We start from the raw sequence: 17,389 nt of genomic DNA on the forward strand, positions 1-17,389 counted from the left end.
ATTGAGAAAACAGTAAAAACTTTTATAGTTTTTTCTTGGATATTGATATGTGATAATAAGATCTTTTAGAGAATCTTCAATTAAAATAACTAACTGAAATGCAATTTTAGAAAAAAAAAATATTTTTGTTGTAAAAGGACTGATCCGTTGCTATGCAGGGGATCCAGGGAAAGATTCTGCCAACATCTGTAAAAAGAAACATCTGAGATATCCTATCATAAACCTCATATATAGTGGCATTCTATTTTTTCCTATATTCTTCCTATTTTCAGTATCTTATTTTACCTTAATTATTTAGAAAGCCGTGTAAAAATATGTGGTTAATATGAAACACTGCAATTATTTTATCAGTGTGTATATTTTTACTATTTATATATGCTTCTCCAATTTTACTTGTAGAAATTTTCATCCAGCCTACTCCAGTAGTAACTTACAGAGTTATTGGTGGAATTCTGGACTTTTACATCTTTCTAGGAGATACACCAGAACAAGTAGTTCAACAGTATCAAGAGGTATGTTTCACATTTATTTTATAAAATTATTTTCTACCATACTTTTCTTACATCTCACATGTCTAATTTTATTTAAGGTGTCTGGGGCCTCTTAGTTGAATGGATTTTTAAGTCTTGCCATTTTTCAGGTGTGACTAGGTGGTTTTTGTTTTTTCCAATACCATGAAGCCTATGCATATATTAAATGTCTATATTTCTGGTATCAAATTGTTTCTTGCTTCTAGGCAGCTGAGTTCAGGAGTAGGATTTCTTTGAAATGTTGCATATTAAGTCTTTACTTATTCATGACCTAGTTTTATGAGATAAAGCAAAGGGAAGTATCTTATCGTCAAGACTGAGAATAGGCAACGGATGTATTGATCATACACCCCTTTGATAAAAATCCTAAAGGCAAGTGAGTTACAAGGAAGGCTAGTGAAATTTGCTGTTAATGCACAGTAGATAAACTTCAGGCAAATTGGCTCTGATGCTCAGGCATAGAAGGTCAGATTTTGAAACATAGTCTGAAGTCATATTTTCTGTCTAAGCAACTTTTGCTTTCCTATTAAATAATGTTTTCATGAAGTTAAGTCCAAGATGGGTCTTAGAGAGGTAAGGAATCCAGGGCTTACGTTGAGCCTGCTTCTAAAATATAACTCTGTATTTCTTCTATATAATTCTTTTATACAATTGTTCTCCTGTGACTGTTGGTATATATAATTCCTGGTGTTAGTATGGAAAAATAAGTTCTTTTTATTGGCATAAGATTTAAGGATTATGCCAATTTTTAAAATCTTGTTTTATTGATATATCTTTGACATACAATTCCCATTTGCTAAATGATGTTAAAGGGGAAATAATTACTCTCAAAAACTTTCTTTAGTTAGGATCCAAAAATGTGAAATAAGAGTAGGTAGGGTACACAAGTAAATAATTTACAGTGTCTAACAATTCCCAAGTTCCTATTATTAAATATGAGTTTCAGAAAAGCACATGAAATTTATAGTCTGTAATACTAAATCATAATTACAGTGTTAGGCTGAGCTTTATACAGACTTTGGGTATGCTTACTACACCATCAAAACAGTGAATAGCACATTTTTGAAAGAATTTTACATTGGCTTTGTGAGACATGAGCTGGGATTGTTGCATATTACATGCGGAGTAAAGTCTGTAGTCAGCAGTAGTTGAGTTTGAGTCATGCATGATGTATGAATGTAGCATATGTATAGTAGTGCACGTGCTTGCACCATTTTATGGGTAGCCTTGCAGAGGCTTGAGTTTGAGCAATAAGATACAATTGTGGTATAGAATTAATCACTGCAGTATTTAAGTGAGGTTTAAGTTATGTAGCGAGTAGGCAAAAGAAACTTTATTTCTTGTTTGAAGAAAAACAAATTTTTTTCTGTATAAGCTAACCCACTAGCTGTCTTAATGTTTTAAAATTTAAAATTTAATTCATTTGACTGCCCAAATAGTTTTAAAAACAATGTTTATATATAAATTATAAGATAAATAATACATGAATTAATATGGTATATAATAATATTTTGTATACTTTTATTAAAAATAAATTATGTCATATACATGTATAATACACAAAGACATTTCAATTACATGTCAAAATCTTCAGTGAAATTCTATGAAACATAAGGTGAAATGAGTTTAAAAATGCTAATTTTTTGAGAGTTTTGATACTAATTTATTTTTAAAATAAATTTAATGTTTAATGAATAGAATAAAATAACCCAATACAAGTAATTTTTTAAAAAAATGTTACATTGTAGTTTTTTAAACATATATGGTAGAGAAATCGTGAAGTATATATATATGCGCCTAATTAAAAAAAAACCCATCATGCCAATAAAGTCTTATATTACAAGTATCTTTATATAACCTAATACTAAGTTTTAGTGAAAATCATAACTATTAGTTACACCCATATTTCCATGTGCAAAATCGTGTCCTCTGTTATGGTGACACATGGGTATGCTGTTGCTGGTGTGCGCTGAGCTTGTTTGGGCCACAGAGAATGAGAGGAGAAGAGACTCTATTTGGCCCATGGGGGAGAAGCCCTGCATGTGAATGAGATAAGTACTTGATAAAATAATTGGGTCTGAGCCTTAAAGGACATATATTTTATTAATATATTAATATTAATTAAAGTTCATTAATTAAACATTAAACATTTCTTAATATTAATATTTTGAAAAGGAGAAAAATAAGCGCTGAAATATAAGAAGATAGAAATTGTATAGTTTTAAACATTTTTTTCTTATATGAGGACCATTCATTCACTCATTCATTCATTCTGTTGCTACAGGAAGTGAGAGTGTGGTTGGACAATTTTCTTTTTCTCTTTGATGCTATTTTTATATTGTCTTTTTTAACTTTCCATGCTGGGCAAAATATATCTTTGCAAATACTACCTACTTAAGAGCTAACTTTCTAACTTTTTAACACAAAATAAATAAAGATGAGTGACAAAACATGAAGTGTTTTATAATAAAGTTCTAACAGAATATCCAGGACACAGAATTCAGATAACACTAAATCTTTGTTCAAAATACGTAATTTAACTTAAATAAATAGTAGAGATAACAGATTAAGAAACATATTAATAATAATTTTAACACTCTTTATTGAAATTAATCAAACATCCATTTATTTCAAGCTTATTGGACGACCAGCAATGCCAGCATATTGGAGTCTTGGATTCCAACTGAGTCGCTGGAATTATAAGTCACTTGATGTGGTGAAAGAAGTGGTACAAAGAAATCGGAATGCTAGCATACCATTTGTAAGTGGGATGAAGGGTTTGTGGGAATATACACCGAGTTAAATATTATCACATAATAATAAACGTAGGAGGGCGCCTGGGTGGCTCAGATGGTTAAGCGTCTGCCTTCGGCTCAGGTCATGATCCCAGCGTCCTGGGATCGAGTCCCGCATCGGACTCCCTGCTCCTTGGGAGCCTACTTCTCCCTCTGCCTCTCTCTCTCTCTCTGTCTCTCATGAATAAATAAATAAAATCTTAAAAAAAAATAAATAAATGTAGGAAATTGTCAGCGATATACATAATATGATATGATATGTTATAAGTATGGATTATTAAGCTGCCTTTAAATGATGAAGTGTTTTTTAAATCCATACACAAGGCCAGGTCTTTTTTTTAATTTTTTTTATTTTTATGTTAATCCCCATACATTACATCATTAGTTTTACTTTTTTTTTTTTTTAAATTTTTTTTTATTCTTATGTTAATCCCCATACATTACATCATTAGTTTTAGATGAAGTGTTCCATGATTCATTGTTTGTGCATAACACCCAGTGCTCCATGCAGAACGTGCCCTCCTCAATACCCATCACCAGGCTAACCCATCCTCCCACCCCCCTCCCCTCTAGAACCCTCAGTTTGTTTTTCAGAGTCCATGGTCTCTCATGGTTCGTCTACCCCTCCGATTTCTCCCCCTTCATTCTTCCCCTAAGGCCAGGTCTTCTTGAAATTGTAAGGACTGACTATGAGTTATACTAGAACAGAATACTTTTTTTTTTTAAAGATTTTATTTATTCATTTGAGACACAGAGATACAGAGAGAAAGAGAGAGCATGAGGAGGGGGAGAGGCAGAGGGAGAGGGAGAGGGAGAAGCAGGCTTCCTGCCGAGCAGGGAGCCCGATGTGGGACTCGATCCCAGGACCCTGGGATCATGACCTGAGCTGAAGGCAGACACTTAACTATCTGGGCCACCCAGGCGCCCCTAGAACAGAATACATTTTTAACTGTGAACATCACATTCAGTTTTTTTTTTTTAAAGGTTTTATTTATTTATTTGGCAGAGAGAGGGAGCACAAGCAGGGGGAGCGGCAGGCTGAGGGAGAGGGAGAAGCAGGCTCCCCGCTGAGCAGGGAGCCCGATGCAGGGCTCGATCCCAGGACCCTGGGATCATGACCTGAGCCGAAGGCAGCCACTTAATGACTGAGCCACTCAGGCGCCCCCACATTCAGTTTTTTAATATAGACTTTTTTTACAGACGATATAATTTTTAATGTAAAAAATATTTAGGGGCATCTGGGTGGCTCAGTGGTTTAAGTGTCGGACTCTTGGTTTCGGACCAGGTCCTGATCTTGCAGTTGTGGGATTGAGCCCCACGTCGGCTCTGTGCTCAGTACGGAGTCTGCTTCAGATTCTCTCCCTCTCTCTCTCTCTCTCTCAAATAAACAAATAAAATCTTAAAAAAAATATTTAAAATATTTTATGTAATATGTATGTTTTGTTTTCTTTTTCTTTTTAAGATTTTTAAGATTTTATTTATTTGAGAGAGAGTGAGAGAGGGAGAGGGAGCATGAGAGAGAGGAGGGTCAGTGGGGAGTCCGACAACTCGGGGCTCCATCCTGAGACTCTGGGATCATGACCTGAGCAGAAGGCAGATGCTTAACTGACTGAGCCACCTAGGCGCCCCTATGTTTTGTTTTCTATATAATGATTCCCATTTATAAAACATATTAATTTCCAGTGATCATCACTGAAACAAGTGTGAATAATTATTTAATGCTTTTGTACTTTAGAATTAGAAAAATTACTTTTATAAACAATTACAACTGTGTTTTTAGTGAAATAAAAGAGATCTAAGTACATTTACTTTTTAATCATTATATTTCTAATGCAAATTCATTGGACTTAAAGATTGAAGTGATTAGAGTTCTTTCAGTCTATTTATTGAAATATACTCTACTAATTTTCAGGATACACAGTACACTGATATTGACTATATGGAAGCCAAGAAAGACTTTACTTATGATAAAGTTGCATTTCAGGGGCTCCCTGAATTTGTTCAAGATTTACATGACCATGGACAGAAATATGTCATCATCTTGGTAATGACATTATATATTAATATATTTTTAGTATTCACACATTCACACTTGAAAGATTTTCTATAGTTTCTTCTCTCTATTATTAGGACCCTGCAATTTCAATAGATAAGCTTACCAGTGGAGCAGCATATAAGACCTATGATAGGGGAAATGCAAAAAATGTGTGGGTAAATGAATCAGATGGGACTACAGCACTTATTGGAGAGGTAAATTATGATATTCATTAAAGTTGTGCTGTTGAGATTTTCTGTTGTGCAACCACAAAGTTTTTGTAAGACAGTGTGTGTGTGTGTGTGTGTGTGTATTTGCTTTCAAATCTGGAAATTTATTTTAAGTATTTTAATTGTGTAAAAAAATTTTAAAAAGCGGAAATATTTCGATGATCTCTAAAACAGTTTCTGTAAGAAGACAGGTAATTTTCAGTGCTATATATGATTAAAACAAAACTAACAAAATATAATTTAGATTACAAAAATTCTAATAATTTGATGTAAAATAATTACTTACATAAATCGAGTACTTTTATGCTGGGTATTAAATTTTATGATTTATATTGAATCCTCACAATAAAATAATGAGATAGCTATGATTAGAATTCTTACTTTATAGGTGAAAAAAGTGAATTTGAGAAAGTATAGTAACTTTCCTGATGTCACAGAGCTAATAAAAGCAGAGTTAGGAAACAGTTTGGATCCCAAATGCATAATTTTAACCAGAACAAACATTCTTTGGAGACAACTTTATAAGATATATCAAAAACTGTAAAGTCTAGATATATTGACTTGGTAATTCCACTTCTGTAATTTAATCAAAGGAAATAAAGTAAGAGATAATGTCAATTTATTAAAAAAATATTATAGCATTATTTTTTAAATTAATTTTATTTTTCATTTGTTTTTTTAAATTTTTATTTATTTTTTAAATTTTATTTTATGTTATGTTAATCACCATACATTACATCATTGGTTTTTGACGTAGTGTTCCATGATTCATTGTTTGCGTATAACACCCAGTGCTCCATTCAATACGTGCCCTTCTTAATACCCATCACCAGGCCAACCCATCCCCCCACCCCCCGCCCCCCTAGAATCCCCAGTTTGTTTCTCAGAGTCCACAGTGTCTCATGGTTCGTCTCCCCCTCTGATTCCCCCCTTCATTTTTCCCTTCCTACTATCTTCTTTTTTTTAACACGTAATGTATTGTTTGTTTCAGAGGTACAGGTCTGTGATTCAACAGTCCTACACAATTCACAGTGCTCACCATAGCACATACCAGCCCCAGCATTATTTACAGAAATGAAGAATATCCTAACCATCATGTTTTATTACATTCATCGAGGTTAAAATTTCTGGTGAAAGTCTTATTCAAATAATTATGAGCTCCATCAGGAAATAAAAGCCGAATTTCTTCCTCATAATGCCTATTAATATCTTACAGAATATACTTTGTTGAGACCTGCTCCATTTGATATGGAAGGATCAGATAGCCAATATGCATAATTTGTATATAAAACAATATGCTTTATTTCAGTTCATCTGAAATTGAGTTTCTCTTGCCTATCATTATTTTAAGTAATAAGTAGATAATTTGAAGAAGCATAAATCATAAAGAGACAGCCTAGTATATATAGTGTTTAATAGCATGGACTCAGATACATGATTGCTGTGTTTGAATTCCTTCTGTGCCACATATTAATGGTGTGATATTAAAAAATCTATTTAACTTCTCTGTTTATCACTCCTCTCATCTGTAAAGTGGGTTTAATTATAGTAAATAACTCATCTGTAAAGTGGTGATTAAAAATAATACCTCTCTCCTACAGTTCTAGCAAAGATTAAATGAGCTAATAATTATAAAAATGCTTGGAACAGTACCCAGCACATAACAAGTGTCATATTCTCATTTATTAAATAAAAAATAAATATACAAAGACTTTCTTTACTTGAATTTCTTGGAAGCAAATGCCTTTGGAAATTAAATAATGTATTTTATTTTATCAAGCAATGAATATATTATATAATTTCTATTTGTTTTTAACCTAACCTGTTAGGATGCTAAGAAGTAAACTTAGTTGCAGTCAAAAGAGCAGCCTCATTCCACGCTCTTATATTTTTTGCCTTTTTAAATGCTTTATGGTCTCTCTCTACTTTACTGCCACTTAAATGCATTTAAAAGTAGGCCTACTTATTATATTATTATAAATATAGATGATACATGGATCACATATACCTAAAGAAGTACAATATTATAACTTTAATATTTTTTTTACTATCTTCTACTCAATAACTTTGTATTATCACTTATTTATTTTTCCTTTTTTATATGTGTATATGTGAATGATCTATTCTTTTAGGTATGGCCAGGATTAACAGTATTCCCTGATTTTACTAATCCAAACTGCATAGATTGGTGGGCAGATGAATGCAACATTTTCCATCAAGAAGTGAAATATGATGGACTTTGGATTGTAAGTAGCTATTTTAAACCCACAATTTTAGAAAATTAACACAGAATTATTTTTCTATAAAATAATTATTAAGTTGACAAGGTATTGTTTGTTATGTATTGAACATGAAATTAAAAACTCTTAAAATATTTTTCTAGAATGTATAAATTCATGCCTGTTATGTTCCTGAGTTAGAAAAGAATGAAAACTAAAAACTGTAAATTGAGAGTTTTCTTCTTCAGTAATACACTTTATAGAATAAATTTCATTTCTGTCCCTAAGGTGATATATTTTTATGACTCATAATTTATGTTTGAAAACAGTTAGCAAGATTTGGAGATAAGTAGTGCGATTCTAAAGATATTTATTATAGTCTACGGTATTCAAGCGATTGCAGCAGTATGGGCTATAATAATAAATAAGCACTCAGCCTTCAGAAACTTTTTTTTTTCGTAATTTATGGGATAGAACAAAGCAAAATTGTAATAGGCTAAGTGTTTTATCGCAAGATAAACAACAACAGCAACAACCAAAATCCTAGGTTTCTGGTAAAGTTATTAAAGAAAAAGGCTAAAGTTTAAAAGTTTCTTTGAAGTTTTTTATCTGTAACTATTGATTGCTTGCTTCTGGGTTTATTGTATAGAATGATACTGGGTGATAGTCAATTATTTAGAGGCTTTTTTTTTTAATGGAAACCGCAATCATATTTGGGGAATGAAACTACTTGGTGATCCCAGAATTCTGTGTCTCAGAAAAAAAGTCTAATAAACCTGAATACAGAGAGACCATCAGGGATTTTATTCAAAAGTATTACAACTGCACAGAATTTTGGAAGGAGATAATGGATGTCTTAGGCATAGCTATACTTTTCTTTGGCTATTTGGTTACAACAATATCTCTACTTTCATGAATTGCTCATTTTTCATTCAGTGATTATTATTTCTTTAATCAGTTACTTAGTTAACAAGTGTTTACTTTGCACCATCAATATATCAGGTATGTTGTGGAAAATACAAAGAGGAAAATTATGTTTTTAGCTGACGACGTGGAACTGAGTTAGAGGTTAGCATAATCTTCAGGATTATCTATGATGAATAGAATGAAGATGGAGAGGCTTTAGTTATTTGACACAAAATTAGTGAGATCACAATAATACCTAACTGCTGATAGAAATAACAAAAATTTTCATTCCATTCTTGAGGGGTTTTTTTGTTGTTGTTGTTTTTATTTTTTATTCCTGTCCCAATTTCAATGTATTGTATAAGTTAAAAGTTTCTGGGGTTTTTTGTTTGTTTATTTTGTTATTGTTTTTGCTTAGGAAACAGAGGCCATTAGAGTAGAGTTACAGTGTAAATGACACTTTAGGAATAGTAAAAGAGAATCTGTGCTGTACATAGACAATACTTCATTTCCTATATCCACTGAAGACAAATACTTGATTCATCTCCAAAGAGGAGGGGATGGCACGAGGAAGAGCATCTGAGAAAGGCAGAATTGTTCTCATACTAATACATACACATTTGACTAAGCTTAAAAAACAAAACACATGATGATCAGTATGATTTCAAAGCTCACTAAACATCACTGAATTAATTTATATGATGTATAAGCAGTGCTTATACTGCTTCCAACTCTTACTTGAATAACTGCCAAATCCTACTGTTAAATTGTTTCCTTAATTCTTTCAATTTCTTCAGATTATTTGTTCCGATAGAATGAACATGCAGTAAAAAAGTGTTATTCAACTGCTGAAATTTTATTTTTAGGTCAAATTTAAAAATAGTGTTATAATTTACTAGATTTCTAATTTAAATTCCATGCTAATGTTTTGAATTTTAAGTTCAAATATTAAAATCACTTCGGAAAATGATGTGAGCTTAATGGTCATTGAAAGTAGATTTTTGCATATAAACATATACTTGAATTATCTTTTTGCATATAAACATATACTTGAATTATCTTTTTTTGCATCATTCTTGAGATAATCTTCTAATACTTGAGAAATAAGAGCCTAATGTATTTGGTATAATTAAGACTGAAGCTGTGATTTCAAAATAAAGCATTAATCAAAGTTTTTAAAATTCAAAGATCACTTCCTCCTTTTCTGAATAAATATACATATTGTTGTGATCATGTTGTTATGATTTCATTCTTAAAAATCTAATAAGCAGAATTCATCCATTAAGAAGCTCAATAATTTAATATATAGCACTAGGAAACTTAAAATTCAATGAGAAGATATATTCCAACAATTCATATATCCAAATAACTAGGGGCTTATTTGGTTATATTCTCTCTACATTTTTATAGGATTTATAACAATTGAGTTATTTTAAAAATTATTTGAAAAATTGGGCTATTTTTATTTAGATTGAGTTTAAATGTGGAGCTATGAAATGCCAACAGATTTTTTAAAAAAAAATTATTAGCCACCAAACTTTTATACACAATTTTCAATTGATTTTAAAGAAAAGAACTTTCAGAAACATCCTTAAAAATGGTGTTGACAATTCCTAGAAATGGACATTACTCGATTTGGGATAATTTGAATGACACTTGAATATCTGTAGGTGTACTTATTACTATCAATTCACTGAGGCCTTTTCCTCAAGGCTTCCATTGCTTTGAACCTGCTGGATGTAATATTAAAAATACTAATTGAGTTCATTTACATGAACATTAAATACAGTTCATTGCATGACATTAAATACATGTACATCACTTAAATAATGTAAGTTAGAAAAAAATGTTTTCAGAATTTTCAAAAGTGCAAATATACAAAATACATTAAAAGAGATACAAATAAATTCTATTACATTATGTATAGTATGTTTAATATATTCATAATACAATCTTGCCAAGTAGACAGGATATTTAAAAAATAATCAAATGGCAAATATTGTATTTGTTGTAAAATATGGTTAAAATCGTGTAAAAGTTTTTTTTTATTTTTTTCCTTTAGTACGTTAATACATTTATTTTTTTCCTTTAGTAGGTTAATACATTTATTTTTTTGAGTACACAAGACTCTCTTCCCTTTTATTGTGAACTGGTGAAATAATACATTTGATTTAATCTTGTTTACATGGTTGTATGATAAAACAAATATTTTATTTTATTTTTATTTTTTTAAGTTTTTTTAAAATTCTAGTTAGTGAATCTACAGTGTAATATTGATGATTAAACAAATATATTTGATTAATTTTCATGTGAAATAAATTAATTTTTCTTTAAAATTGTTTATTCTTAAATTACATAGATATTGTCTATTTGGCGTGAATGCTGGAAGCTCTTGTGAATTTTTTTGCAAATTTGCAGATACATAATTCAAATAGAATAACATAAATTTCATAGTTAAATGTTTTGCCTTTTATTTTCTCAAGAATAATTTTATACAAAAGATCTTAAACAGTCTTAAAGTTTTAAACTTAAAGTTTTAAAGTCTTGAACAAGTCTTAAAGTTCAAAAAATGCAACTCAATTCCTAGTTATGAATTTCAGCAGTTAAAGTTGTTTTTAAATTTAATTTAATTGGTGGATTTTTAAAGAAAAAATACTTAAGTTCACCTAAAATTATTGGCTGTGTAACTATAGTATCTCTTTGTATTAATTTTACTGGACATAGGAAAACAAAATTGAATATAATATTCCAGGTAATTTCAATAAAATAACCCCAATACTTTAGAATAACTATATAATTTTTCTTCTTTATGACTATTAGGAAAATATTTGGGAAATGGAAACATTTCATGATATCTGTTATCACAATGAGAAATTTATTTTGTTCCTCCCTTGAGCAACCTTAATTTTTCACATTAATTCCATCTGAGCATGATGTGGATGGCAGAAGGGAAGAGTAATAAAGAAAATATATTTCTTCTGAGGGAAACAAAATTAACAAGGGACTTGACTGAGTGTGAAGCCTTTGTGAGAGCAGAGACTGCATATCACAGAGATGTGGAAAATACAGTTCAAAAATGTGTAGAAGTCCTTCAATGCAATTAACAGAGAAGGAGAAAAAATTCATTATTTCTTGAGCATATGTAGTGTGATATATGATTTTATATACATTATCTTTTTCATTCAAAGGCTTTATTTAAAGTTACAGTCACAGAACTAGTCTGTGGCAAGACAATATTGGGGCCTAGGTTTGCACAGCAAAAAAATCTATAAACACAACTCTGCCTCCAAGTGATGTTTAGGTCACTGGTTCTTATAATGTGGTCAGCTGCCCTAGGGTTCCCTGAGACTCTTTCAGGGATTCAGTAAGGCGTAACTATTTTCATTACAATACTAAAATGCTGTTTACCTTGTTTCACTTTCATTCTCTTATGACAGTGTAGGAATTGAACGGTATGCAAAAGGAGCTGTAGCTAGCAGCCAGCAAAATACATCATAGAACCTAGATAAATGTCAGCTGAGATGAGCAAACCATGTTGAATAAATGAATGTGTTGGAAATATGGACAATGGTGGACTCAGTGAGAAGACTGATACAACTATTTAGAAAAGACAGTTGCTTAATACTTATAATGTAATTAATGTTTTATATGTATAATTCAAACTAGGTAAATTAAAAACATTTTGGTTATATACAACCCCTGAATCCCATCTAAGATACTTCTGTTATTACTTAAAATCTGCTGTTCTTCATATTATATCCATTCAGGACATGAATGAAGTTTCCAGCTTTATTCAAGGTTCAAAGAAAGGATGCGAAAACAACAAACTAAATTATCCACCTTTTACTCCTGGTAAATTTTATTTGGTTATTTACTTACCATTAACTGAGAATAATTTTCCTTGTTGACTGGTAAATTCTAGAATATATTTCTAAATCACAAAATTTGAGACAATTTTGAGACCCGGAAATCAATTATTTTTTTGTTGGTTTGTTTGTTTTTGTTTTACTTTGGGGCCTAAAATTTATGCTTACGAAAAGGAGGATGATTTTAAATTTTGGTATGGCATATTGACTTTATCACTGATAAATAGCCCGTGATTAAATAATTAATGAAAAGAAACAAAATTTGTTTGAAATTATAATTTAAATGATCAAATTCTTTCCATGAGCACTATACTGTAAGTCTGGGCAGTTTTTAGAATGAACCTAATGTGAATAGTTATGTCTCATATATTCTAAAAGACAAGTTTTTCACCATTTAAAAATGGGTAAAAAATTTAACCAAAGAAAAGGTTTTGCTCTTAGGGGAATAGATAGTAATAAGTACATCTGAAGAAAGACGACAATAATTATGGCAATACCACATAAGCCTGCAAATGAAAGCACGATAAAAAACTTTTCTGAAAAGCAGAGATTTGAATGGTTTGTAATTGTGTAACAGATTTGCATGTATAAATTAAAATGTATTTAAATAAACTAAGCTATAAATCTTTAAAATGGGTGTATATTTATAGGATGTATAATACAAATGGGTATATTTATAAATATATAGCTATAGATATATATACTTAAAGAGTATTTTTTCTTTGGGTTTATACAGTACTGAAATTTGAAAGCAGAATATTTATTAGCATAAGTGCAAACCTTACAGTTAATCAGCAGGAACAGAGGGTGGAGACCTAATGAGAACTTAGCTTCAATTGTCTTTCATTTTTTTTAAAAACTATGTATCGTCTCACATAGCACATTGTTTAAGGATTATGAAGTTTACAATGGCAAAATATCTCTTAAAAATCATTTCTTATGTATTTTTTTGAAGATATTCTTGACAAACTCCTGTATTCCAAAACAATTTGCATGGATGCTGTGCAATACTGGGGAAAGCAGTATGATGTTCACAGCCTCTATGGGTACAGCATGGCTATAGCCACAGAGAAGTAAGTGCAATTTCATTCAGAAGCCTCTTTCATTGTTTTTGTTAAAGATTTTATTTACTTATTTGGCAGAGAGACAGAAAAAGCGCACAAGTAGGCAAAGCGGCAGGCAGAGGGAGAGGGAAAAACAGAAACAGCCCCCTTGATGTGGGGCTCGATCCCAGGACCCTGGGATCATGACCTGAGCCGAAGGCAGACGCTTAACGACTGAGCCACCCAGGCGCCCCCAGAAACCTCCATATTTATTGTGTAGAAATATATGTTATAATTTCCTAATATAGTTGCAAAATACTAAGAATAAGAAAATAAAGAAAGGTAGTATTTTCATGGTAAAAAATTAGGGCATTAAAAACACCAGGACTCTTACTAACCTTCATGAGTTTGGAACTCAGTTAACCAAGAACGATGCGGTGTATGTATTTAACTGTGATTCTTTTTTAATTCATAGATTTAAATTATGCTTTCAAGTTTTGATTCAGTTTGCTATCTCTGAATATAATGGTGTTCTAAGCATGAACTTCACAATTGGCCTGGGAGAGTGGTGTTTCTAAATAAGTGTTTATTTTTCAAAATCAAAGGTTTCAATTAAAATGTAGTTTTCTATGTAGTATCTCCCAAACTAATTTTCTAAGGCAGTGTGTCACTTGGGTATAAAAAAGAAACAAGTTAAAAAACAAAGGAAGGGGACAATCATATCTTGATTGCCTACTATTTTCCAAGCATTATATAAGGACCTATAATGTAATTGTCAATAAAATCCAGATCCTGATCTCAATACATTTTTAATTTTCTCATAATTAAGTAATCATGATCAAGTTTAATTCAAATCTACATTTGTCTATTCCCAAAACATTCCATATTACAGCTTTTATACACTGTCTTCATAGTGTTTACTTCACTTTCTAAACTCAGTAGAGCATTATATATCGAGGTGTATAAATACATAAAATCTAGAAACAAAAAGCAATACTATAGTTCAGTATTGTAAAGATAATAATATAGAATAGCCACCTGAGAATAACATTATAGTTTTACTAAGGTAGTCTGGATAATCTTATATACTAAATCAAACTTTTGTATTTTTCCTGAATATTTCCCATTTATGGAAAAAATTACCAATAATACTCAGTTACCAGTAGAGGTGAGATGAGTAATACTAGTAGTTGTGGATGGTAAACTTCTAGAAACAAACAAACTAAAATGCCTCTCAACTATGTAACTTTTATTCCAACATCACATGCTAATGTTTAAAAATACAGGTATTAATATATCATTAGCATAATCGTGCCACAAAAATGCATACAGAGTTCAAGTTCAGTTTACAAAAACTTTATATTATAAAGAGATTTCAAGGAGTTTAGACCATATATGTTAAAAACAAATGTTGAGTGGAGACAAAAAAAATGTTTACTTAATTTGGTAAAGAAAACGAAAGTCTGAACCACTTCTAATAGATTTCCTTTCTCTGTCTGATTGGAATGTATTAAAATAAGTAAATATTGATAGATAAATACAAAATTGGTATGAAAGATTGATAAAATATTTATATTTATATAAAAATAAATCTTATTAATTTACTTTTTTTTTTAGAGCTGTAGAAAAAGTTTTTCCTAATAAGAGAAGCTTTATTCTCACCCGGTCAACTTTTGCTGGATCAGGACGCTATGCTGCACACTGGTTAGGAGACAATACTGCTTCATGGGAACAAATGGAACAGTCTATCACAGGAATGCTGGAGTTCAATTTGTTTGGAATACCATTGGTAAGCAATTTCATACAGTGTTATTTATAAAAAATGTGAATTACTCTTACTTCTGTAATATTATCATCTTAATGATTTTCAATAAAATGACTAAAGGTATGTTGCAGAAAAATTCAATCCTTATTCTTAGGGAATTTATGAGAAAAATAAGAATAGGAATGATGTCTATAATATTCAAGCCATTAGAATGAGAAAATAGAATAAATAAAATTCAAGCAAATCAAATTAATACACAAAACAAATATCAATATAAACAAAGCATAGAAAAAGCTTACATAATATATATAAAGTACCAGATAAGATGGTAGGGAAAAATCTGAATATATTGGTAATAAAGGTAAATGTCAAAAGTCTAAATATATTTAAAATACTAGAATGTCAGTTTAGGTTAAAAAACAATAAAGCTATTTCCTCTATTTAAAAGATAAGAAAATAAAAGAAAAGATAAAAAATAAAAACGGAGAAAGTCTCAAAATTTTAAGAGCAGAGAAAATTTATTCTAGGCTATATTATTATTCTATGTTTATTCTAAACATAAAAAATCTGATGTCTCTATATCAAGCAAAAAAAGTATGCAATGTTGATATTCAACACCAAACAGGGCCACTACATAAAAAGAAATAATGAAAAATGTGTTAGGAAATTACAGTGATCACTTATTCTTTCTTTCATATACACAAAACAAAATGAAAACCAAAAACCACAACAAAAACCATACACACACACACACACACACACACACAGGCTTTGGAAAAACACACACACACACACACACACACTCTTGACTTTGGAAATTAAAAAACACATTATCAAATGATTCTTGAGTCAAAAAATAAACTGAATGGATATAGAGGGGGGGAAAATCCTTAGAACTGAGTGCTCACAATTATGCTTCATATCAAAACTGTGGGTTATCAGCTAAATTTATTTTAGAGGAAAACTTGTAACCTTAACTCCTTAGATTAAAAACAAACAAATGCTAAATATTAATGAGTAAAGTGAGTTGATTAAGAAAATGGAAAAAAGAAAAACAGAATAAACCTAAAGAAAGAAGTAGGCAATGAAAATAAGAGAAGACATTAGGCAATAAAAGCAAAGTTTCTAGAGAAAAATTAACAAAATGAAATTACAAAGGTGATTTTGAAACTTTGAATAAAATACAGCATTTTCAGCAGTTTTGTCTGAAAAAGAAGAAAAGATAAGCAATCTTATAATGTATTTTAAGATATGGTGTTATTTGTTATAGCAAGTAATTAATATACAATAACCAGGAGTAAATATTAAAACTAAACGTAGGACTTTTTTGAGAAAATGTTAAATAACTAAATAAATTAAATATATGTCATGTTCATAGATAATAAGGCTTAGTATATTAGAAATATGCATTCTCCCCCAACTATTACCCAGGTTCAGTGATATTCCAATTTAAACTATAAAGTGAATTTGAGGAACATCAAAGATTATTTAAACTTCATGTGGAGGACAATGCACTATAAAGAAGTAGAAAAGAGCATAAGGATTTACCCTGTCCAATAAAACAGTAGTAAACACAATGATATTTGTCTCTGTATATTCAAATAGATGAATATGGCAAAATAAGATATAGGCCCATGCATTAATGAAATATGTTGAATGATAGCACTATCATTATAGATCAGTGAGGAAAGTATCAAATATTCATATGGACAATTGATTATCCATTTAAAAAAAATGGGTCCATGCCTCACACCATATACAAAAATCAATCTGAGATGGATTAAAGACCTATGTGTGAAAAGTAAACCTTAGACATATTAGAAGAAAATGTGAATAATTCTGTGATGTTAGGTTAGGGGAATAATTTCTTAGATCACAGAAGGCACAAATAATAAAGAAACATAAATTTGACTACAATAAAGTGAAAAAAAAACTTTTGTTCATCAAAAGGCTATTTTAAAAGTTAAAAATAAAAAGTTCCCCACATACCAGTAAATGAT

General features: G+C 30.5%; 1 protein-coding gene across 1 annotated transcript in view; it reads left to right on the top strand.

The window, feature by feature from the left end:
- The window catches only part of SI (sucrase-isomaltase), a 98,123-nt gene that overhangs the window by 13,817 nt on the left and 66,917 nt on the right, over window positions 1-17,389 (top strand). The window contains exons 8-15 of the mRNA XM_021702632.1: window positions 400-512; window positions 3,166-3,291; window positions 5,238-5,369; window positions 5,456-5,575; window positions 7,723-7,836; window positions 12,483-12,567; window positions 13,537-13,654; window positions 15,242-15,413. Of these exons, the coding sequence (XP_021558307.1) occupies window positions 400-512; window positions 3,166-3,291; window positions 5,238-5,369; window positions 5,456-5,575; window positions 7,723-7,836; window positions 12,483-12,567; window positions 13,537-13,654; window positions 15,242-15,413 (980 nt within the window). The remainder of the gene's footprint in view (window positions 1-399; window positions 513-3,165; window positions 3,292-5,237; window positions 5,370-5,455; window positions 5,576-7,722; window positions 7,837-12,482; window positions 12,568-13,536; window positions 13,655-15,241; window positions 15,414-17,389) is intronic.

Source organism: Neomonachus schauinslandi, chromosome 1 (assembly GCF_002201575.2).
Source record: "Neomonachus schauinslandi chromosome 1, ASM220157v2, whole genome shotgun sequence".
Lineage (NCBI taxonomy): Eukaryota > Metazoa > Chordata > Mammalia > Carnivora > Phocidae > Neomonachus > Neomonachus schauinslandi.